At 37.5% G+C, this 20,833-nt stretch overlaps 1 protein-coding gene across 1 annotated transcript in view; it reads left to right on the forward strand.

Moving 5' to 3' along the window:
• Positions 1–20,833, forward strand: part of hecw2b (HECT, C2 and WW domain containing E3 ubiquitin protein ligase 2b) — a 62,226-nt gene that overhangs the window by 19,046 nt on the left and 22,347 nt on the right. Inside the window, exons 2-9 of the mRNA XM_084393511.1 lie at positions 4,001–5,789; positions 12,122–12,229; positions 14,224–14,318; positions 17,529–17,604; positions 18,457–18,626; positions 18,953–19,095; positions 19,374–19,474; positions 19,897–20,582. Of these exons, the coding sequence (XP_084249637.1) occupies positions 5,456–5,789; positions 12,122–12,229; positions 14,224–14,318; positions 17,529–17,604; positions 18,457–18,626; positions 18,953–19,095; positions 19,374–19,474; positions 19,897–20,582 (1,713 nt within the window). The 5' untranslated portion in view covers positions 4,001–5,455. The remainder of the gene's footprint in view (positions 1–4,000; positions 5,790–12,121; positions 12,230–14,223; positions 14,319–17,528; positions 17,605–18,456; positions 18,627–18,952; positions 19,096–19,373; positions 19,475–19,896; positions 20,583–20,833) is intronic.

The following is a 20,833-nucleotide window of genomic DNA, read 5'->3' on the forward strand; positions in this document are numbered from 1 at the left end:
GCTGATATGATCCTAATGATCTGAGTGATCTGTTGGGTTTATATTCAGTGAGCATATCTGCAATATATTGAGGTCCTAGGCCATTGAATGATTTATATACCAGTAATAATACTTTAAAATCAATCCTACTGTAAATTTAACTGGGAGCCAGTGTAAAGACCTGAGGACTGGTGTGATATGTTCATATTTTCTGGTTCTGCTCAGAATCCTGGCGGCAGCGTTCTGTATGAGCTGCAACTGTCTTATGGTCTTTCTGGGAAGGCCAGTGAGGAGTCCATTACAATAATCCATCCTGCTGGTGATGAAAGCATGAACAAGTTTCTCTAGGTCTTGTCTGGAAACAAAGCATCTAATTCTTGCAATATTTTTCAGATGATAGTATGCTGATTTAGTTATAGCTTTGACATGACTACTGAAACTAAGGTCTGACTCTAGTGTCACACCAAGATTCCTGACTTGATGTTTAGTTGTTTGACCCCTAGAGTGAAGGTATGCGTTCACCTTGAGAACTTCATCTTTGTTTCCAAACGCATTGACTTCAGTTTTGTCTTTGTTTAACTGAAGAAAGTTTTGACACATCCAACTGTTTACTTCATCAATGCATTGGCACAGGGAGTCAATGGGGCTGTAGTCGTTAGGCGATAGGGCTAAGTAAATCTGTGTGTCGTCTGCATAGCTGTGGTAAGAGATCTGGTTCTTTCTCATTATTTGGCTCATTGGGAGCATATACAGGTTGAACAGGAGTGGTGCAAGAATTGAGCCTTGAGGGACTCCGCATGTCATGGATGTCCACTCAGACTTATGGTCTCCTATACTCACATAATAACCTCTCCCATCTAAGTATGACCTGAACCATTTTAGGACTATCCCAGAAAGCCCGACCCAGTTTTCCAGCCTGTCAAGAAGTATGTTATGATCGACAGTGTCAAATGCAGCACTGAGGTCGAGTAGCAATAGAGCCACGAACTTCACATACTTCTAAAAATCCAGCATTTAGTTGATTCTGGTAAGCGCTCATTGTCACAGTTGTAAACACAACGGCTTTCTTCTTCCACTAGGGGTTTAGGCATCACAGCATTTGTTTCCGGGCGGACCGATAAAGAACGCGACACAAACGTCTCCCTGATATCCTGCAGAATTCAATCAATCAGATCTCGACTTCGAAACGCCTGAAGTGTTTCCAGAAAAGTGTGCCATATGCATCAGACGTTCAGCCAACGGTCCGTGGACGTCTGAGGCTGAGACTACATGTCAACTAACTCTCAGAGTATTATTAGACCGTTAGGTTAAGGTTAATTGATATGTTGTTGCAAAGTTACTTGTAGTCAGTAGAATGTTTGTTGAGGAGCATCAGAATAAAGTGTTAGCAGATATTAAGCAGACAGTCTACTAATACTCTAATGAGAGTTAGTAGACATGTAGTTGCAAAGTTACTTAGTAGAATGTCTAAAGTGGACTATCAAAAAATAAATAAAAAAGTGTTAGCATAACCACACGTCAGAGTAAGGCGAAATAAAGATCAGGAGATATTTTAGTTTACAGCATCTGAAATGTGACTATTTGTAGCATTGCTGCAGTATCACTGAGCTTTAACGTTTCTCTCCAGAGTATTTAGTATGGCTGTGCACTTTTACAAAACCCATATGACTATCCTTTTTTTTTCCCCTAAAGAATGTATTCTTTGCTGTTTGCCGTACTATTACAGTATAATGGGACTGGAGCTTTCAAGCTTCAAAATAGACAGAAAAGCACCATAGACGTATCCTACAAGTATCCTATCACAAGTGCTATATTTCAAGTCTTCTGCTGTCAATTTAAGACATTTTTCACTGACAATCTTTCCTTACAGTGAGCTTTTAACCTCTGCAATCATTCTTAGAAAGAAAAGAACTTTCAAAAGAATGATTTGTTCACGAATTACTACATCTTTCTTGAACGATCATGAGTGCACCAAGGAGAGCACACCCGGGCGTCAAAATTTCCAGTGAATAATGACTATTTTGCTCTGTTTCGCACACAAAGCTATTGTAAGACTTGGGACTTAGAATATAGCAAATTCTTATATATCACACCACCCTTTATGACACTGTTAGAGTGTCATACTTTTATGGTTCTCATTTCGGAGCTTGACAGCACCAGTCCTCATGCGCTTTGATAATATCCTAAATGTTCTAAAATCCACAGAAGAAAGATAGTCATACGGGTTTGAAATAGCATGATGAGTAACTGATGCAATTTTTTGGGGAAATATTCTTTAAGACTCTACACCAATCAATTCTAAACCTAGCCGTGTTAACAATATTTCTCTACAGATGTCATTAAAATGTGATGTTTATGATCTAATGCCTTGTGTTCATATGCCGTATCTGATATATGGTTTTCATTTGTCTTCTCTCTCTCTCTCTCTGTCTCTCTCTCGCTGTCTGTCTGCGCTGTAGTTATGCAAGTTCCACTGTACCGTCTGATCTCGATCATATTTTATCTCCCGAGTTTCATCGCTTTCTCTTCTGTTTCTTAATTTCTCCATCTGTCTTCGTTTCTCTCCATTCTCTGTATCTGATAATTGGATCCATATTAAACCACCGCACAGCAATTTAACACAATGGCTTTACTCTGTCAAAAGCAAACCACTTGTGGTGAAATTGAAAGCATAAAATGTAAATTTATTTTCATTTTTCAAGAGTTCGAACTAAGTGATCTTTTTTTATATGCAACATCTACTGTTAATGTTAATGAAAATACAGTGGTGTACAATGGCATTAGATGCAATGGCATAGTACATTGATATGTAGTGTATAACATGAGACTGATTGATTACCACATTTATGTACTATGGTATTTACTTAAAAACGTGGTATTGTGATGGGTCAGTGTCTATTGACTGCCCTACAGACACAGCGAGACAGCTTGTGGCTGTGTACGGGATGATTTTGGCAGTAGTATAGAAAGCTCTTGTGTTTGGTCGGTGGCCAGGACGTGCTGAGGAAAGCTGGGCATGCCACATCGCTCGCTGTTTCACACCCTTATGGAAACCTGCACAGACAACTCAAGCAGAAAGAGCTAATTTAGGAGCTGCACGCTTATCTAAGCTTGAAAGGAAGGGCTGACTGTGAGAGAGATGATGTGAGGGAAAATGGGAGAAGAATGGTGATCTACTGTAAACCTCTTTCTTACTGTATGATTACACAGTGGATGGGCAGTATTTAGATTTTTTTCAATATGAATCTTTCTGCTGTTACCATTGATTTTGAAATTTTACCAAATTAAAATATATTTATTGTTGGCAGATTCAATATACACTAATGTTCAAAAACTTGGGGTCTGTATGATTTTTGTTTTTGGAAGTTATCTTATGCACAACAAGACTGTATTTTTTGACCAGAAATACAATTAAAACCGTACTATTGTGAAATATTATTACAATTTCTATTTAAAAAAGCAGTTTATTCTTCTTATGGTAGAGCAAAGTTTTCAGCATCATTACTCCAGTCTTCAGTGTCACATGATCCTTCAGAAATCATTCTAATATGCAGGTTTTCTGCTCAGGAAACATTTCTTATCATTATCAGTGTTGAAAACAGTTGTGCTGCTTGCTTTATATTTTTTTGTGGATTCTTTGATGAAAAGAAAGTTTAAAATAACCGCATTCATTTGAAATAGAAATCTTTACTAATCAATTTCTGATCCCAACATTTTGAATGGTAGTGTAGGTTTTTTGATGCTGATTTTAAGAAAGCAGATTCGTTATGAATACAAATGCACCTGTCTTTTGTCCATCATAAATTGATCGGATTGTGAAAAGTGGTCTATATGTGAAAAAAGAGCGGGTTTGGCAACAGCAAGTTGTTACAATTTGGTGATAGATCATGCAACAAATTTTTTGCTTATGTTAAACTGATGAATCATTGTCCTCAACTTCGTTGTGATAAATGTATAATTTATAAACACAGTCTGTTTTTCTACATATTTACCCCTCTTGCTTTTTTCCCTTTTCTTTTAGGGATCATTTGTCCTCCATTGACGGCCGCTGGCGTATGTCCCATTAACCAAACCCCAGCGTGGACTCGAACCCTGTCTCAATCCATCTCCTGGACCTGAAGGCAAAGCGGAGATCAGATTCCTTACATCACAAATCCAGTTCTTACTACCATTTTGGCTACTACAAATGGACAGGAAAAATCCACCCTGCATTAAACGAAAGGAAGTAGTAATGCCCATAGCAGATGATCTGGATGGAAACTGCTATGATACTGAGAAATATGTTATATTCAGTTCATTTTTTTTTTCAATGCTTTAATCCCTCTGAGACTCTAAATATGGACCTCTGAGATTCCTGACTGGTATCCGGCAGCTTTTCTTTTCTGGTTTGGATGCTTATTTGATACCTCAACGGCGTAAACTCAAGGCTGTTGGGTATTTTAGAAGTGGGTTATGTAATCGCCTTTTTAGATGCCAAACCCCAGAGAACTTGAAGAAGGAGAAAACATCATCAGCTAGTGCTGTGAGTGGGTTTGTCGGCCCGTTTGGGCCTAAACCCAAACCTCAGCTTTTTTTTTAAGGCCATTTGGCACCCAGAAACGATCTCTGCATGATCTCCACCGTTCATTGATTATGGACTCTTTGAGTTGAGATTTGGAGGCCCAGCAAATCCTCAATTCTCTGGATTGGATGCGTTTAAGATATCTTAAGGTTGCAAACCCAAGATTGTTATGAATTTCGGAAATCAAATTTATATAGTCCTCATTTTAGTTGTTACAGCCGCTTCTAGAGAATTTAAGACAGAAGAGAACTTGCGCTGACTAGGGCTTGTTGGTGTTTCTTGGGCCTAACCCAAATCTATCCTTGTTTTAAGGCCATTTTCCAGCCAGAAATTAAATCCGTATGACCTCCACCATTCCTCAAAGACTTCGAAAATGAACTCTTGAGAGATCTGACTGGCATTAGATGCTCTTTGAGTTGAGTTTGAGGCCCAGCAAACCCTCAATCTTTTTGGATTAGATGTGCTTAAAATACCTTGAGGTCGTAACCCAAGTTTGTTATGAATATCTTAAGTTAAATTCTGTGTCTTTACTTCATATTAGATGCCACCACCACTTCCAGAGAACTTAAGGAAGGAGAAAGCTTCCACCAACTAGGGCTTGTTGGCACATCTTGAGCCCAAACCCAATCCCACCCCCTTTCCCCCCTTTTTGGCCATTTGGCTCCTATTTCTTACCTCCATCTCATCCCGACCTCCACCATTCGCCCCTCGCTGGCCACGGCAGTCCTCCCTCCCCGTTCCCGCCCCCACCATCCCCCTCCCCATCACCCGACCTCTTCCCCACACCACACTCCCCATCACCAAACCTCTTCACCACACCACACTCCCCATCACCCAACCTCTTCACCACACCACACTCCCCATCACCCAACCTCTTCCCCACACCACACTCCCCACCCCTCCACCCAAGTCACCATGGCAACCGGCACTACCACCACCGCCCGTGAACATCTCCTAGTGGTGCGGAGGCGCACCCCTCACATGCGCTACACGCTGAGCCCGGAAAACCTCCGCAGCCTTTCGTCGCATGGTGGCTCTGCCAATGGGGCGAGCTCTAGAGGAGGAGCACCTGAACCGATGGGCCTGCAGCGGGCCAACAGTGACACCGACCTGGTGACGTCGGATAGTCGTTCCTCTTTAACTGCCTCTACGTACCAGTTCACACTTGGGCGAGGGCAAAACCTGGTCATCTCTTGGGACATCAAGGAGGAGGTGGATGCCACTGACTGGATTGGGCTGTACCAAATTGGTAAGATGTTTTGGGGTGTGGGGAAACTCTCTATTGAAAGTATTTAATTATATTACTTTTAAAGGAGCACTCCACCGTTTTTTTCATATTAAACTATGTTATTCCCTAAGACGAGTTGATACATACCTCTCTCGTCTCAGTGCGTGCACTCAATCGCTCTGGCGCGCGGTGACACTTTGATAGCACTTAGCTTAGCCCAGTTCATTCATTAGGGACCAAGTATAACATAGTTTAATATGAAAAAACGGTGGAGTGTTCCTTTAAGGAAGGTAAACTTATATTTACTTACCGTTACTTCCCTCATTCCATCATTTTAGACAAACAGGTAGTTCCGGTCAAAACTAACGGCACTGGTTGAGATAATGTTGTGACGCTCAAACAAGCAGATTGCAGTTCCATTTGTTGCCAGTAGAAGTGCAGAAATTGCAGAATTGCAGCTTGAAGTGAAGTGATGTGGAGAAGGCTTTGTCTCCTCAAAATAGCAGGCCTAATTTTTCATGCAGAGAATGTAGCCTGTAGACATTGTGATTGCAGTTTAGACAGTTTTGTGTCAAAAGAGACCTTAGTTTGACACATTGCACCGCTCATTTGTGTGGACTAGATGTCATGCACACTGTTTAGGCCAACATGACTACATAATAGTGTACAGTACATTTTGAAGTCAGCATGAAATGTTGTTTGCAACACATTTTACTTCCATAATCAGAAGTATTTCTGACTAAAACCAAGCACAATTGTGCTAATTTTGATTTAAAGTCACATTACATAATTTGTAATGCGTTATCCCCATAATTTGCTTTGAATATTCTCTAGATAATCTTATGTCTTCATTTAAGATATTTGCTTCTAAGTTTTTCCATCAGGGGTTCATTTTGATCGGGTTAAAGGTCAGATTTGTCTGTGATTAAATCCTGTTTTGACAGATACATGATTAGGGTTTGGAAATAGCTGAGTGAGAGAAAACCATATCTGGCCTGAAAAGATGGATGAATGATGGAAAAAGATTATTCTCTCTGTTGCCGCTCCATTGAGCTGGACAGGCTGTAACACAGAGGTGGGCGGTATGACCAAACTCTTATTGTGTCATATGAGTAATTTTATATAATAGTAACGGTATAGTATATTGCAAGATTTAAACCCCAATTTCTATGAATATTTATATGTATTTTTATATGTAATCAAGTAAATTTAAATATTAAACATATGAATGCTTCTTCATATCATTTGATTTACTTTTTTTGCTTTATTTGGACTTTATTTATTTAACTCTTATCTGTCTTACTCTTATCTGTATGACCTTAAATTAGTATTTATTTATTTATTTATGAGCATCGCTACTCCCATTATAATCAACAAAGCTGTGTATCACATCATAAGTAATATAGCAGAAACCAGACATCTCTACCATTGCATGGTAAAATCTGTCATAAAGACTGCAAGCGAATGAGCAAATGAAAATATATAAACTGCTGACTCTGTTATACACTGGCTTAATTGCACCTTGTCATCAGCTACATTTTATCTCGTCTTCTCCTCCGCACTTGCACTGATGGTTGAATCTAATTACTCAGCATTATTGTAGATGCTTTTGAGAGCCCATAACCGCCGTAGTTTTGATTTGTAGAGGAGAAGTGGGAGGATTAGCGTCCCATGAGAATGATGAGATGCCAACCAACCATGAAAAAGCTCAACCCACCAGTATCCCTAGATACAGACTAGCTGAGCAACTGCAATACAATTAACCATTCACTGACTTGCAATGAACTATACACACATTTGTTACGTTTGGAGACATTATTATTTTATCATTTTGGATAATTGCAGGTAAAGTGGACACATTTGATTTCCCTTTTCCACTGTGTAGTGTATTGATTGTTAGCTATTTAAAATTAATTAGCTAACCATAGAAATTAAATTAAATTAAATATTGTGTGAGAGGCAAATCCATTTGGCATCATATTCTTAAATAACACCAGTGACTAAATTATCAGAAAGTGCTGTAAATTTTGAAATATTTGGATCTGTCTTTCTGGGTCTAATGCTTTTTAAGTTACGTTTGTAATGTAAACTAGTGAAAACTATACTTCATAAAATTTTCTCAGCTAAAGAAAAGCATTAGCTTGAATCAAATGGATCAAAACCGCTTCAGTAATACTATCTCTATAGATTTGGCTTCTTGGAAGTGGGGATTTAGTGGTGCAAGTTACAGTAATGATACCTTGAATTGTGCAGCTCGTGTGCTGTTACTTTTCTGTGATTTGTCTTTTGCTTTGCAAATGGTTAACAGCCAAAAAGTAACTTGGAGGGGGACGGGTTATCTAGGGATCGAATATTGATATCATAAAACCCCTCAAGCACCCACAAAAGCATGCAATCATTACTCGTGGATTATTTAGAAATAGTACAAATATTGTTTATATGAGATTTCATGATTTAGTTGACATAAAAACTTAGCTTATTCTTAAAGATAGATGTATATTATTATATACAAGTGTAAGTAATCTGTTATGTGGTGTGAGCACAGGTCTGTTTGACAGTCATGGTCAGTGAAAGCCGATCTCTACTACAGCCGGCTTCATGGGGCCATCGATCAGGCCGGGGGAATTCCTCTGTGGCCTGTCCCAGAGAAAGGCCTCCGCTCAGGGATTGTGCGCGTCATCGATCCACTCAGATCCTCTGGAGTTTCATTCATAGTCTTATGTTCCCCATGGGACTGACCAAGGCCTGATTTATGACCTGTGCTACACACTAACAGAACAACTGCCTTAATATGACGTGTTTTATATGACCAAACAATGACCAAAAGTTTGATTTGGCTGATTTTATAAAACAATATTAAAAATATTTATCTCATGAGTTTTATATGCATTCAGTCTTTTTTGTTAAAAATATGTCCATCACAAAATCTATACCAACAACACACTTGGTCAAATCTCAGCCCAAAGTAATAAAAAAAAAAAAAAAAAAAAAAAATATATATATATATATATATATATATATATATATATATATATATATATATATATATATATATTATTATATTATTATTATTATTATTTTTTTATTTTTTTTTGCATTATGACAACATTCGTGGCAAATTAAGCTCATTTTCCTCACTTTTACTTAATTGGACAAAACTAAAAAGAGGTCAAGTAAATGTCAATACAAAGTAAATCTCTTTATACTGTACATAAATATGATATTAATTGTTCTACTGCCTTTTTATGCTGGTTTAAATAACTAAAAGGAACATTTGTTAATTTTTTTCTTCGTAATTGAGAATAATGGGGATTACAAAAAACTTCCTTCGTAAAACGTCTAGGCAAAAACGACGTAAAAAGTCTGAATCACGTTAATGATCATTTGAGGGCAAAATGTGCTTAATTGTCATGAAAATGTCCTGAAATAATGGAAAAGAATCATAATGGTGTTACAACATTTTATTTTCTTCCTGAAACATATTATTTTATGTAGGGATGCACCGATATGAACATTTTGGCCGATACCGATAACCGATAATTCTTTATATTTGAAAGCCGATAACCGATATATTGGCCGATATATCGAAATCCAAATTTGTATATACTTTTTGAGAGCCTGATTACAAAAACAAAAGTTTCACCATTAAAAGCCATGTCCCAAAACACAATTTTATGAAGCCGATATCACAGCACAAAACTGAATTTTCCTTATTTGAAGTGATTCCAATCATATTTCAAGCAATTTAAAGCCATCATGGTGAACAGTGCGCATCTGAAGTGTCTCAGCTGAAGGGAATAATGCATTATTTATTGGCTTTAATATATCGGACAAATTTTCTTATCGGGCCGATAACAATAACCTAAAAAATTAGCATATATCGGCCGATACCGATATATCGTGCATCTCTAATTTTATGTATATAAATGTATATATGCATATATTTAGGTACCTATAAATAAATTGGCTTTCAACACTTTCAGATAAACAAGATTCAAAGACAGCTGCAAATTTTCTGTTATTTTTACTGTCGCATTAGTTAAGCGTGTTAACTGTGTTACATTTAACACATTAAATATTGCATTATTCACTGGTCTTATTGTTGATGATGTGCTCAGAATATGTCCTGATTTTACAGTAAAGCATTTAGCTGTTTTTTTCTGGGAAACTGGATGATGCAAGGCACTGCTGGAGTCAGAGATGATCGATTTTTACGTGAGTCATGTGACACGCGGGGTGAATTGTGGGGTTTTGTAGACGTTCAGGAACAGAGGCCCAGTGTCAGCGCTGTGATATAGTTTCAGATGAGCTGCTGTAGATCACAGTAGACAAGGCTGGTCTATTCACTGAGGGTCTGACTGAATAAAGAGCCTCTCGAAATTACTGATCACAAGCCGCTATCACACCGAGAGACAAACACGAGCTGTAATCCTTTCTTCAGAGGAATCTCACTTCTGAATGTCCCTTTCTTCTTCATGATTCATTTTATGATTGTTTGGAAATGCATACCGGCAGGTCCATTCTCTGATGTACACTCAATTAGTTTTCAATTGTCTTGCTCAAAGGTTTCTCTTTCATAGCTCAGGAGATTGTGACTTCATATTCTGACTCTACTGTGGACATTTGTGCAAATGGATTCTGGATCATATTGTGCTGCTTGTTAGTTTTTCTGAATGCATAGATGGATCATGCTAAAATCTTTCTTTAACCTGTATTTTACACTGACTGCATGAAATATATAGCTTGCACTTGCAGCTAGAAATGTACAAATAAAGTTTCACAAGCACTTTTATTCTTGTAATAATAGAGAAAATAATTTGATTTATTTAAAAAAGTATTACTTATGTCAAATTGATTTTGTATCTTTATATTAGGTCACACTGCATCCAATGCTGATTTGCTTGTCAAATCCAATCTTTAGATTTACTGTCTGGACTGTCATTTAGCAAGTGCTGAAATGGGATCCGGAAAGTGTATTTTTTTCCAGTACGTCTGACGTTAAATGTATGCTGCATCCCGAATTAATAACTTGAAATCAAATCTTTTCCAAACAGCTTATTTTATATTTTCAAATTGCATACAAAAGTGGTCAGAACAAGTCTGCTTAAAATCTGATTTTTGATATTTTTATTTTTTTCCGGCAACTGGACAGATTTGACACATCACACATTCGCGTCTTAATAAGACCTAATTCCACCTAATTCAGACTGATTGCTTAATTGGGAGATTTGTCATTAGAGGTTATTCTCTCTTTTGTTCAGAGACGGGTTGTCCTGAATCAGAGGGCAGAAAGGAGAAGAAGATTGTGTCACAGAGAGATAATCAGTGGGTCATTGGGTCTCTGGTTTATGTGGCTGTATTGATTAGACAAGCTCAGACTGGAAACTGAAGCTAATGTGCTCATGGGCTCATGGGTTCACCCACAGCGCTCTGAATCCTGTAGCTCTGAATCACTTCATTACTGCACTCTTCTTACTCTGACACCTGAAATGAAGATTCATTATTCTACATTCTACATTATATATACATTATTCTACATTATATTTTCAAATAATTTTCTGTATTAAAATAAAATAAAGCTATTATATAATTATCTAGAGATAGCACACACACACACACATATATACTGTATATACACACAGTATATATATATATATCACACACATATATAATAATAATAAATAAATAAAAGAAATTATTAGAATATTTAAATTTAATCTTTTTAAAAATAATTTCAAAATTAAATTTCTTTTTTAAATAATTAACATTTTAAAGATAGATTTATATATTACTCAGTAAATATAAATACATAATGAATAATCTCTCTCTCTCTCTCTCTCACACACACTCTCTCTCTCTCACTCTCTCTCACACTCTCTCTCTTTCTCTCTCTCTCTCTCTCTCTCTCTTTCTCTCCCTCTCTCTCTCTCTCTATATATATATATATCCTTGAGTATGCTGTATTTACTGTATTATGCGTGCATGATAGGGCAGTAAGCTGTATTACGGCTCTCTGCATGGAGTGAGATCTATGAGAGAGGCAAACAGATGGAGCTGGCTGGAGGTTTGTTTGATCAAGGCCATGTTGAGCTGAGGAGTTAAAGAACAGGAAACACCAACTAAGAACATGGTTCCTTACCTTCAGGACAGACACAGAGCCTTAGAAAAGACTTTAAGCTCTTGAGAGAATGTGACTGAGGTGTGGCGGCTTCATGGCACGATCGATCAGCCAATCCTGTTGTTTCACAGCCATGTGTTGAAAATAAGAGATGTTGACTCCTGGTGGAGGCCCTTCATCTTAGTCATTTATTTATGCATAAGGCAAATATTTACACGTTTTTGTGCCGACACAGATGAGACGTGTCCCGCTAACGTTTGGGATTCGAAGAACCGCGGGGTGAACGGCACTCAGAGAGGGCAGATCGTCTGGAGGCTTGAGGCCGGACCTTACTTCATGGAGCGTAAGTGAGAGTGTTGAAAAATCATATGCGCCTTTTTTATTTATTTTTTTATTTAATAATTGTGCTACAGTACTGTGAAAGCATTAATTAATCAATGGATCTGGTAAAGTTTACAAGTTAAATGGCATCTAATGTTTGGCATACTACCGTTCAAAAGTTTGGGGTCAGTATATAGTATTATAATATCACATATAATTTTCTTGAGCAGCAAATCAGCATATTATAATGATTTCTGTTGGATCATGTGACTGAAGACTGGAGTAATGATGCTGAAAATTCAGCTTTGCATCACAGGAATAAATGACATTTTAAAATGTATTCAAATGGAAACAGTCATTTTAAATTGTAATAATATTTCACAATTTTACTGGTTTTACTGTATATTTGATAAAATAAATGAAGCCTTGGTGGACATAAGAGACTTCGTTCAAAAACACAAAAATATATTACTGATTTTTAGAACTTTTGAACGGTAGTGTAGAAACTTAGTTACCTGTGCAGCAAGTTTAGTAGCAAACTAACTAGATATAAGAGAACAAAAGTGCATATTCTGTCAAATACAAATTTTTCATTTATGCCTGTTATTATTAACTTGCGATAAATCTGCTCCTATTCAGTATGTAAAAACAAAACAAACAATGTTTGAGCGCTTTACATGTTGGTCAGACATGTCCTGTATAATGTATATTTCTAGATTTATCGTGTTGAATTTTTGGGATGTTTAGGACCAAGTAAAGCTGAAATGAGATGTAAATTTGAGAGACAAGCTAAATAAATATACAGATATCTGGCTCACTTACTACTTAATGGACCCTATCTTGCACCCAGCGCAATTGACTTTGTACATCGACGCATGTATCATTCCTATTTTGCATCTGCGCACAGCGGACTTTTCCCTCCACAGACGCACGTCGGTAAATTAGGGAATGAACTTGCGACCCCGGGGGCGGTTCAGCGCAAAGAGGAGGCGTGTTGCGACTCAAACGTTCCCTGGTGCTATTTTGCAGTTCCAGAAAACAAATCCGCCACAGACCAGGAAAAACCTAGTCTAAAGTCAGTGGCGTGTTATTCAGATGCTATTTTAAGGGCGCATGCTTGGCCATAATGTAGCGTGTGCACAACGCGCATACACTTTGCTTCTCTAATCTACACAGACGCAGCAGTTGACATTTTTGCAAACCATACATAATTACAAGGAAAAATATTACCACACGAGGGAAATAATTATGGTGTCCATGAAGATGTGAAAAATAGGCATAAATCTAGCTTACACATTTACCCAAATTATTATACGCCTGTTTAACCGAAGCTAATTTAAGTGGGTTTCTCCCATCCCCTTACAATGTCACTTCTCTGTGTTTTACGGCCCTGACGAGAACGTCGGTCTCCTCGGCTGTGAACCGCTCCTGGCGCGCGCCTGGCAAATCTGCTGTTATAATACCAATCTGCCATGGAACAAGCGCACCTGCTCATAAAGGGAATGTGAGATGATGCTCTGATTGGTTTATTTCACGTTACGCCCAAATCACACCTATGAGTAATGTAGCTACTTTAGACCAACCCATTTTAGATTTGCGTCGAGCTCAAGAGTCATTTATCCCGCCGGTATAATAGCAACAGCGCCTGAGATCCGCCCACAGAGTTACTTGCGTTTCGCGTTTGATACTTGCGTTTCAGATCGTTAAAATAGGGCCCAATGTCTCTTACAAAACTCTTCAATATCTTAGTAATATTAGATGCAATGAATCTCGCAAACTTTGGCAAGATTTCTTCTATGAAACGCTTAGTGTAGCAGCCAATCAGATTACAGCTTGCACTTTTGGGAAAGCTCTTTCCATTTTTGTGTGCATTATGGGTCAGATGGTCTGTGAGCGTCCTGCCTTAGGCTGAAACAATAATCAAATATGAGAATAATAATGGAGATACCATATGTGCTGTTTGTATTTAAAAAATTTGATCTGTCAGTAACATGACCCTGTGTTTATATTTCTCAGCTGAGACCAAAATCTGTTTCAAATATTACCATGGAGTGAGTGGAGCGTTGAGGGCCACAACCTCCTGCATCACTGTCAAGAACCCTGGAGTTACAGTAAGTGTCTGACTCTGTTGAGTGTTGGATTTAAAACATCGAGTTGCTGGCATCAGATGGGTCCCTGTGTAAATCTTTGAATTGTGGTTGAAAAGAGTATTTTCACTCATAAAGTGATTGTCACACGTGAACTTCAGAGAAACATCTGAAAGCATCTCTCATCAAAATGGCATAACGTTACATTTTCATAATAGTAGGTCAGGTCAATAGTTAGTTTAGGTCAATATTATATGTCAGAGCCATAGCCTAGACTAGAGATTAATGCATATACTCCAACACAGTGAGCTGTGGAGCTTATTTGGGAAGCGCAGGTTCAATTGATGCCTATCATATTTCCATTATTGTCACGTCACGAAAATGGAATTGGAGTTGTAGAGGACTTTGGGTTTCTATTAGAAATATCAATTTATTAATTAATAAAAGAAAATTTTTAAATAATTCACTTTTCATATTGACAAATAAAATAGAATGTTTAAAACCATTTTTTTCCGTATTTAAAAATATAGTTAAATGTACATTGATAAATCATTTTAAATGCAATATTTAAACAGCACTTTTAAAGTGTTTACACTGAGGCATTTATATTCAAAAGGATATTGAATATTGAATATTCAATTATTGAATTGATTTTGTAATGTTCACAGAGGCTGCCTTTTAAAGAAAATAAAAAATACAGTAAAAAAATGTAACTTGTGAAACATTATTAGCATTTAAAAGAACTGTTTTCTATTTGAATGTTTTAAAATATAATCTATTCCTGTGATGGTTAAGCTGAATTTTCAGCATCATTACTCCAGTCTTGATCCAGTCATTACTTGATCCATTGATCCATTGATCTTGATCCATTGTTTACTCCAGTCATTACTCACATGATCCTTCAGCAATCATTCTAATATGATGATTTGCAAACATTTCTTATTATTATCAATGTTGAAAACAGTTGTGCTGCTTAATATTTATGTGTAAAACATGATACATGTTTTCAGAATTCTTTGATGAATAGAAAGTTTAAAAGAACAGTATTTATTTGAAACAGAACTGTATTATGAATGTCATTAATTTAACATTAATTACGTTAAAAAAAAACAAATTCTTACTGACCCCAATCTTTTGAATGGTAATTTAATTCCAAGTAATATATTTCACTAGCCAAATTTAAGTCTGTTATGGTTCTCAATCTCAAGCAATGCATTAATTGCATTAATATGAAACGAATTAGATTTTTGTGTATATTTGCTATTTGTAAATTCGAACGAAGCTCATCCTTATGCACAAAAGCAGCAAAAGCATGTGTGATCGATCGGCTTCACATCGTCTCTGCCTGCATGTGTTTCTTGGTCTTTCTCTGCCTGTGTATCTGCAGGCTCCATTACGAGGCGCTGGAGTTTGCCTGAGCTCCACAGAGACGTATCATGTTCACAGGCATGCAGGGAATGCACAGGAAGTAGAGAGCGCTCTTTGATATGCTTAGCGCCTGGCTGCCGACACGACGCCACAGAACTAGTCTAAAGGGCACACTCCACCCTCTGTGACATGAGCTTGAACTTGAACCCATAGTTAACGGATTGATTCACGCGCACTGCGTCGCTATTGCTGTTTGAACAACTGTTTGAACTTATTTTTGTGCTATGGAAATTAATTAAAGGGGTGGTTGAATATGATTTCACTTTTCTAACTTTATTTAGTGTGTAATGTTGCTGTTTGAGCATAAACAACATCTGCAAAGTTACGACGCTCAAAGTTCAAAGCAAAGGGAGAAATTTTCTTTTAAAGAAATAGCTTTTTAAGGACTAAACGGCTGGTAGGGACTACACGACATTCCTCCCGGGTTAGTGACATCACCAACCCTAAAATTTACATAAACCCCGCCCCCAGGAACGTGATTTATAGATTATCAAGACAGAATATGCTAATCAATGACTAGAAGACAACTACACATAAACTACATAAATTCACCAACTAACCATTCAGAAATGTTGTCTACATGTTGTCACTTCTTCTTGAGTCTCTCCATCTTTCTGACTTCGGTTTTACAAGCTGTTGAAGCTCCGCCCTCTGTGCCGGGAGCAGCAGCTCATTTGCATTTAAAGGAATAGACACAAAAACGGTGCGTTTTCATTCACCCTCAAAAAGTGACAACTTTAACATGCTATATAAAAATATATCTGGGGTATTTTGAGCTTAAACTTCACATTCACACTCTGGGGACATCAGAGACTTATTTTACATCTTGTGAAAAGGGCATTATATCACCCCTTTAATACATCTGATCATGTGACTGTGATCTAAGGTCTGAGGTCTGCATACTTAAAGCTTATGGAATATTTTCTGGATTCAATCTGAACTGAACTTTTTATAAAATTGATGTTTTGATATAATTACTGTTTCCTCTTGCTATTTTATATGGTTTAGATTGATGCAGGACATGTTTTGAGCGAATACACACCAAAAATTTGACCAAAATGTGAGTTAAATGTGCATCGGTTTGACATATGGAAATGTATATTATATTATATAGGCCTATTACATCTCACCGTCATTCAAAAGCCATCATTTTGGGGCTCTGCCACTGAACAAGTGTCTATAATCATAAATCACGCTGCCACATTAATGAGCAGGAACATTATAATGTGATTAAATTATTCATAACCATGATCCTGATCCTGAATGAAAACTCCTGTCTGAACATCTCTTCTGCTAAAGTCATTATAACCACCCTAGTTTTACCAAAATACTGCTGTAAAATATATTAAATTGAATAAATATATGGCATAAATATTTAATAAATATGTTGAGAATATTGAATAATTAATAAAAAATGGGATCTCATTCAAGAAATATGATTCACTCGCATAGCGTCGCTATTGCTGTTTGAACAACTTATTTCTGTGATATTGAATATATATATAGTATACTAGTATTAGTATACTATATGATATATACATTAAAAGAAATTACCTGCCTGCAGTTTATAAATGAATATATAATTTGATGTTTGTGTATATTGGCTATTGGTATATTTGAACAGAGCTTATCCTATCACCAATCAGTTTCTAAATGAAAATGTTTTTGGTTCTCTGTCCATTGCTTCAGCTCAGGCATTCAATCGTGCTTGTTATGTTTGTGTAGGGATATTAATTATGCAGGCTGCTAGGGCGTCTATATCTCTATATCATAATGTGTAATTGTGTGTTATGGTGTCCTCTGCAGGTCGGGACAGAGGGACAGGTGGATGGACAGTCTGTCACAGAACACTGCAGGAAATTGGTCAGCTTTACTCTATCAGGTAAGAATAGTGGATATTTACCAAATATTTCATTATGAAACTGATTTCTATATAATGTCAGAAGCTGTATGAGAGGCCATACACCCAAACCTTCCTTAACCAGATAATAAAACTATAGTAAAACAATGGATTGTTCTGAAAAACGGCAATGTTCAGTAAATAGTAAAAAAAAAAAGAAGAATTTAACAATAGCCACAATATACAATTTGTGCACAAAATAATATACTGTAGTTAATTTGGCTTAAATGTATAGTCCATCCAAAAATAACAATTCTGTCATCATTTACTCATCCTCGTGTTGTTCTAAACGTTTATGACTTTTTTTTTTGTGTGTGTGTGGAACATTAAAGAAGATATTTTGAAGAATGTTGATAACCAAGCAGTTTTGGTTCCCATTGATTTCCATTGTATTTTTTGTCCATACAGTGGAAGTCAATGGGAACCGAAACTGTTTGATTACCAACATATCTTCTTTTAAGTTCCAGAGAAGAAAGTCATACAGGTTTGGATCGACACGAGGGTGAGTAAATGATGACGGATTTTTTATTTTAAGGTGAACAATCTGTTTAATGAATTTGACATTGCTGAATAATTTACAATGATTTCAAATATCTCATCCTATCCCGGATATACAATCTCACAAATAAATTGTTGTGTTGCTTTCTTAAGTAAAACTGCTGTATATCTGCCCTCTTGTGGTAATGAGCTGCTAGTGCAGATAGATAGATAGATAGATAGATAGATAGATAGATAGATAGATAGATAGATAGATAGATAGATAGATAGATAGATAGATTTTTTTTAATGCTGCTAGCTCACACTGGGATAGTAATATATATGTGTATATTGCAGATATCAGGGCTCAGGGTCTGAAGAAGGGCATGTTTTTTAATCCGGACCCCTATCTGAAGATGAGTATCCAACCAGGCAAGAGACACGGCTTCCCTACGTTCACCCACCACGGCCAAGAGAGACGAAGCTCCATCATATCCAACACCACTAACCCTGTGTGGCACGGAGAGGTAAATCATATTCGGACTGGGTCATTCATTAGTGGTGACCAGTTTCAAACTAGTTTTCAGTGAGTGCTTTGTGTCCTTGAGCAAGGCTTGAACCTCAGATTTTCCAAGAAACTACTGAACTAGAAGTTGGTAAGATTTCTCAAACGTAAATATTTTTCTTAATTTTAAATAACCTAGTGAATTATATAAATGATAAGCCATATCAGTGTATTTACATGGTACTTCAACACACTGTATTTCAAAGAACGTCATGATATTACAGTGGCATGGTAAGTAAATAAGAGTAAAGTCAGAATTTTAATACTTCTATTCGTTTCCCCCTGCAGAAGTACACTTTTGTTGCACTGATGACGGACGTTTTGGAAATTGAGGTCAAGGACAAATTTGCAAAAAGTCGCCCGATCATCAAACGCTTTTTAGGTCAGCTGACGATGCCGGTGCAGAGACTGCTGGAGAGACATACAGCGGGGTCAGTATTCACTATTAAATATGCCTGAGAGGATCTATTATACATGAGCTTCCATTAACAACAGAGTCATTTCCTCCAGGAACTTTTCAGTTCATTTCTGTCCTCTGACATTTATGGAAACATAAGTTGTGCAATAATTCAGAACTACTATCGTAAGAATAAAATAAAATGGGGAAAAAAAATTATTAGATAAATTAGAAATGATATTACAAATTATTATTTTTTAACTTGCTCGCTTTAAACTTACTGTTTTCTGTATGACTGTTTTTGGAAAAAAGTGATCTACATGTGAGCTACACGCTTTGCCGGCGTCTACCGACAGACCATGTGAGCGGACAGCTTCTCTTCAGGGTGGAGATCACCTCCAACGGACATGAAGGTAACAATTACAGGATCTTTATCAGTACATACACTACCGTTCAAAAGCCATTCAGATTTTTAAAGGTTTCTTATGCTCACCAAGTCTCTTTTGCTCACAGTAAAAACAGTCATATTGTGAAAAATTATTACAATTTATAAGAATTTGTTTTCTATTTGAATATATTTTAAAATGTAATTTATTCCTGTGATTCAAAGCTGAATTTTCAGCATCATTACTCCAGTCTTCAGTGTCACATGATCCTTCAGAAATCATTCTCATATGCTGATTTGCTGCTCAAGAAACATTTCTTATAACATTTCGTTTTAGTGGTTTTTTTGGGCATTTTAGTTTGTTTTGCCATGCCTTGCAAGATCCATTAATCGTGGTTAAATCACTTGTGGCTTATTGTTTTTAATATGCAGTGTCATGTGATTTTGTAGATGCAATGGGCTCTCTGTTGGGAGCCTCCTCTATGAACGGAGATCCTGGGAGCCCATCAGACGACGAGGACGTCTTGCATCCTGCCTCCCGCATGGCCCGGGGCCCCTCGCCCACTGGCTCCGAAGGGTCCCTGCACGGTGACGCCTTTAGGACTGACGAGTGCATGATGGACCCTGATGAGGATCTGCTCTTGAGAGAAGGAGCCCCAGATATGGCCGAAGTAACCCCGGCCCATACTCATCGCCAGGCCTCGCTTAACGACTACCTGGATGCCATTGAGGCCCCGAAGGGCCCCGGAGACAGACTGCTTGGGGCTCCCTCACCTAAACTACGCTCTAGTTTCCCCACTGACACGCGGCTCAATGCTATGTTACATATAGACTCTGATGAAGACGAGGAGGGACACGCCTCCCGGGATACGGCATTGACCAATGGCGCTCCTCGGTCTGATGGACACACCTCCTCTGCACAGGACAAAGGGAAGGGTCCCGTGAAAGCCAGGGAGAGGCTCGAGTCGGAAGCTGCGAGCAGCGCCACAGATACTGAAGCCACAGCGTCAGGGTCAAGCAGTGGCACCATAAAGAGCCAAAATGGAGGTGCCGATGGTGGCCAAGAAGAAGCTTCTGCCTCTGGAGACTCAACACAAGGCACGGGAAGCTCTCACCAGCCAGCTTTCAAAATACAGGTCTGAAGGGTTTGCCGTCTTTTGTTTGTTTTTACCTGTTATGGAAATATGTTGTATTACCACAGTTTGCATGCAGGTTTTAAGTAGTTAGCAGTACAGTTTTATAGTTATGTAGTTACATTTAATATAAACTTTAATAAATTGGTTACACTTTATTTATAAGGTGTCCGTGTTACAGTGTAATTGAAAGAGTTCAGTAATTTCACTTAAATGACAATTAATAGGTAGTTTTCATTGCCATTTAAGTGAAA

This window comes from Rutilus rutilus, assembly GCF_951802725.1.
Source record: "Rutilus rutilus genome assembly, chromosome: 2".
NCBI lineage: Eukaryota > Metazoa > Chordata > Actinopteri > Cypriniformes > Leuciscidae > Rutilus > Rutilus rutilus.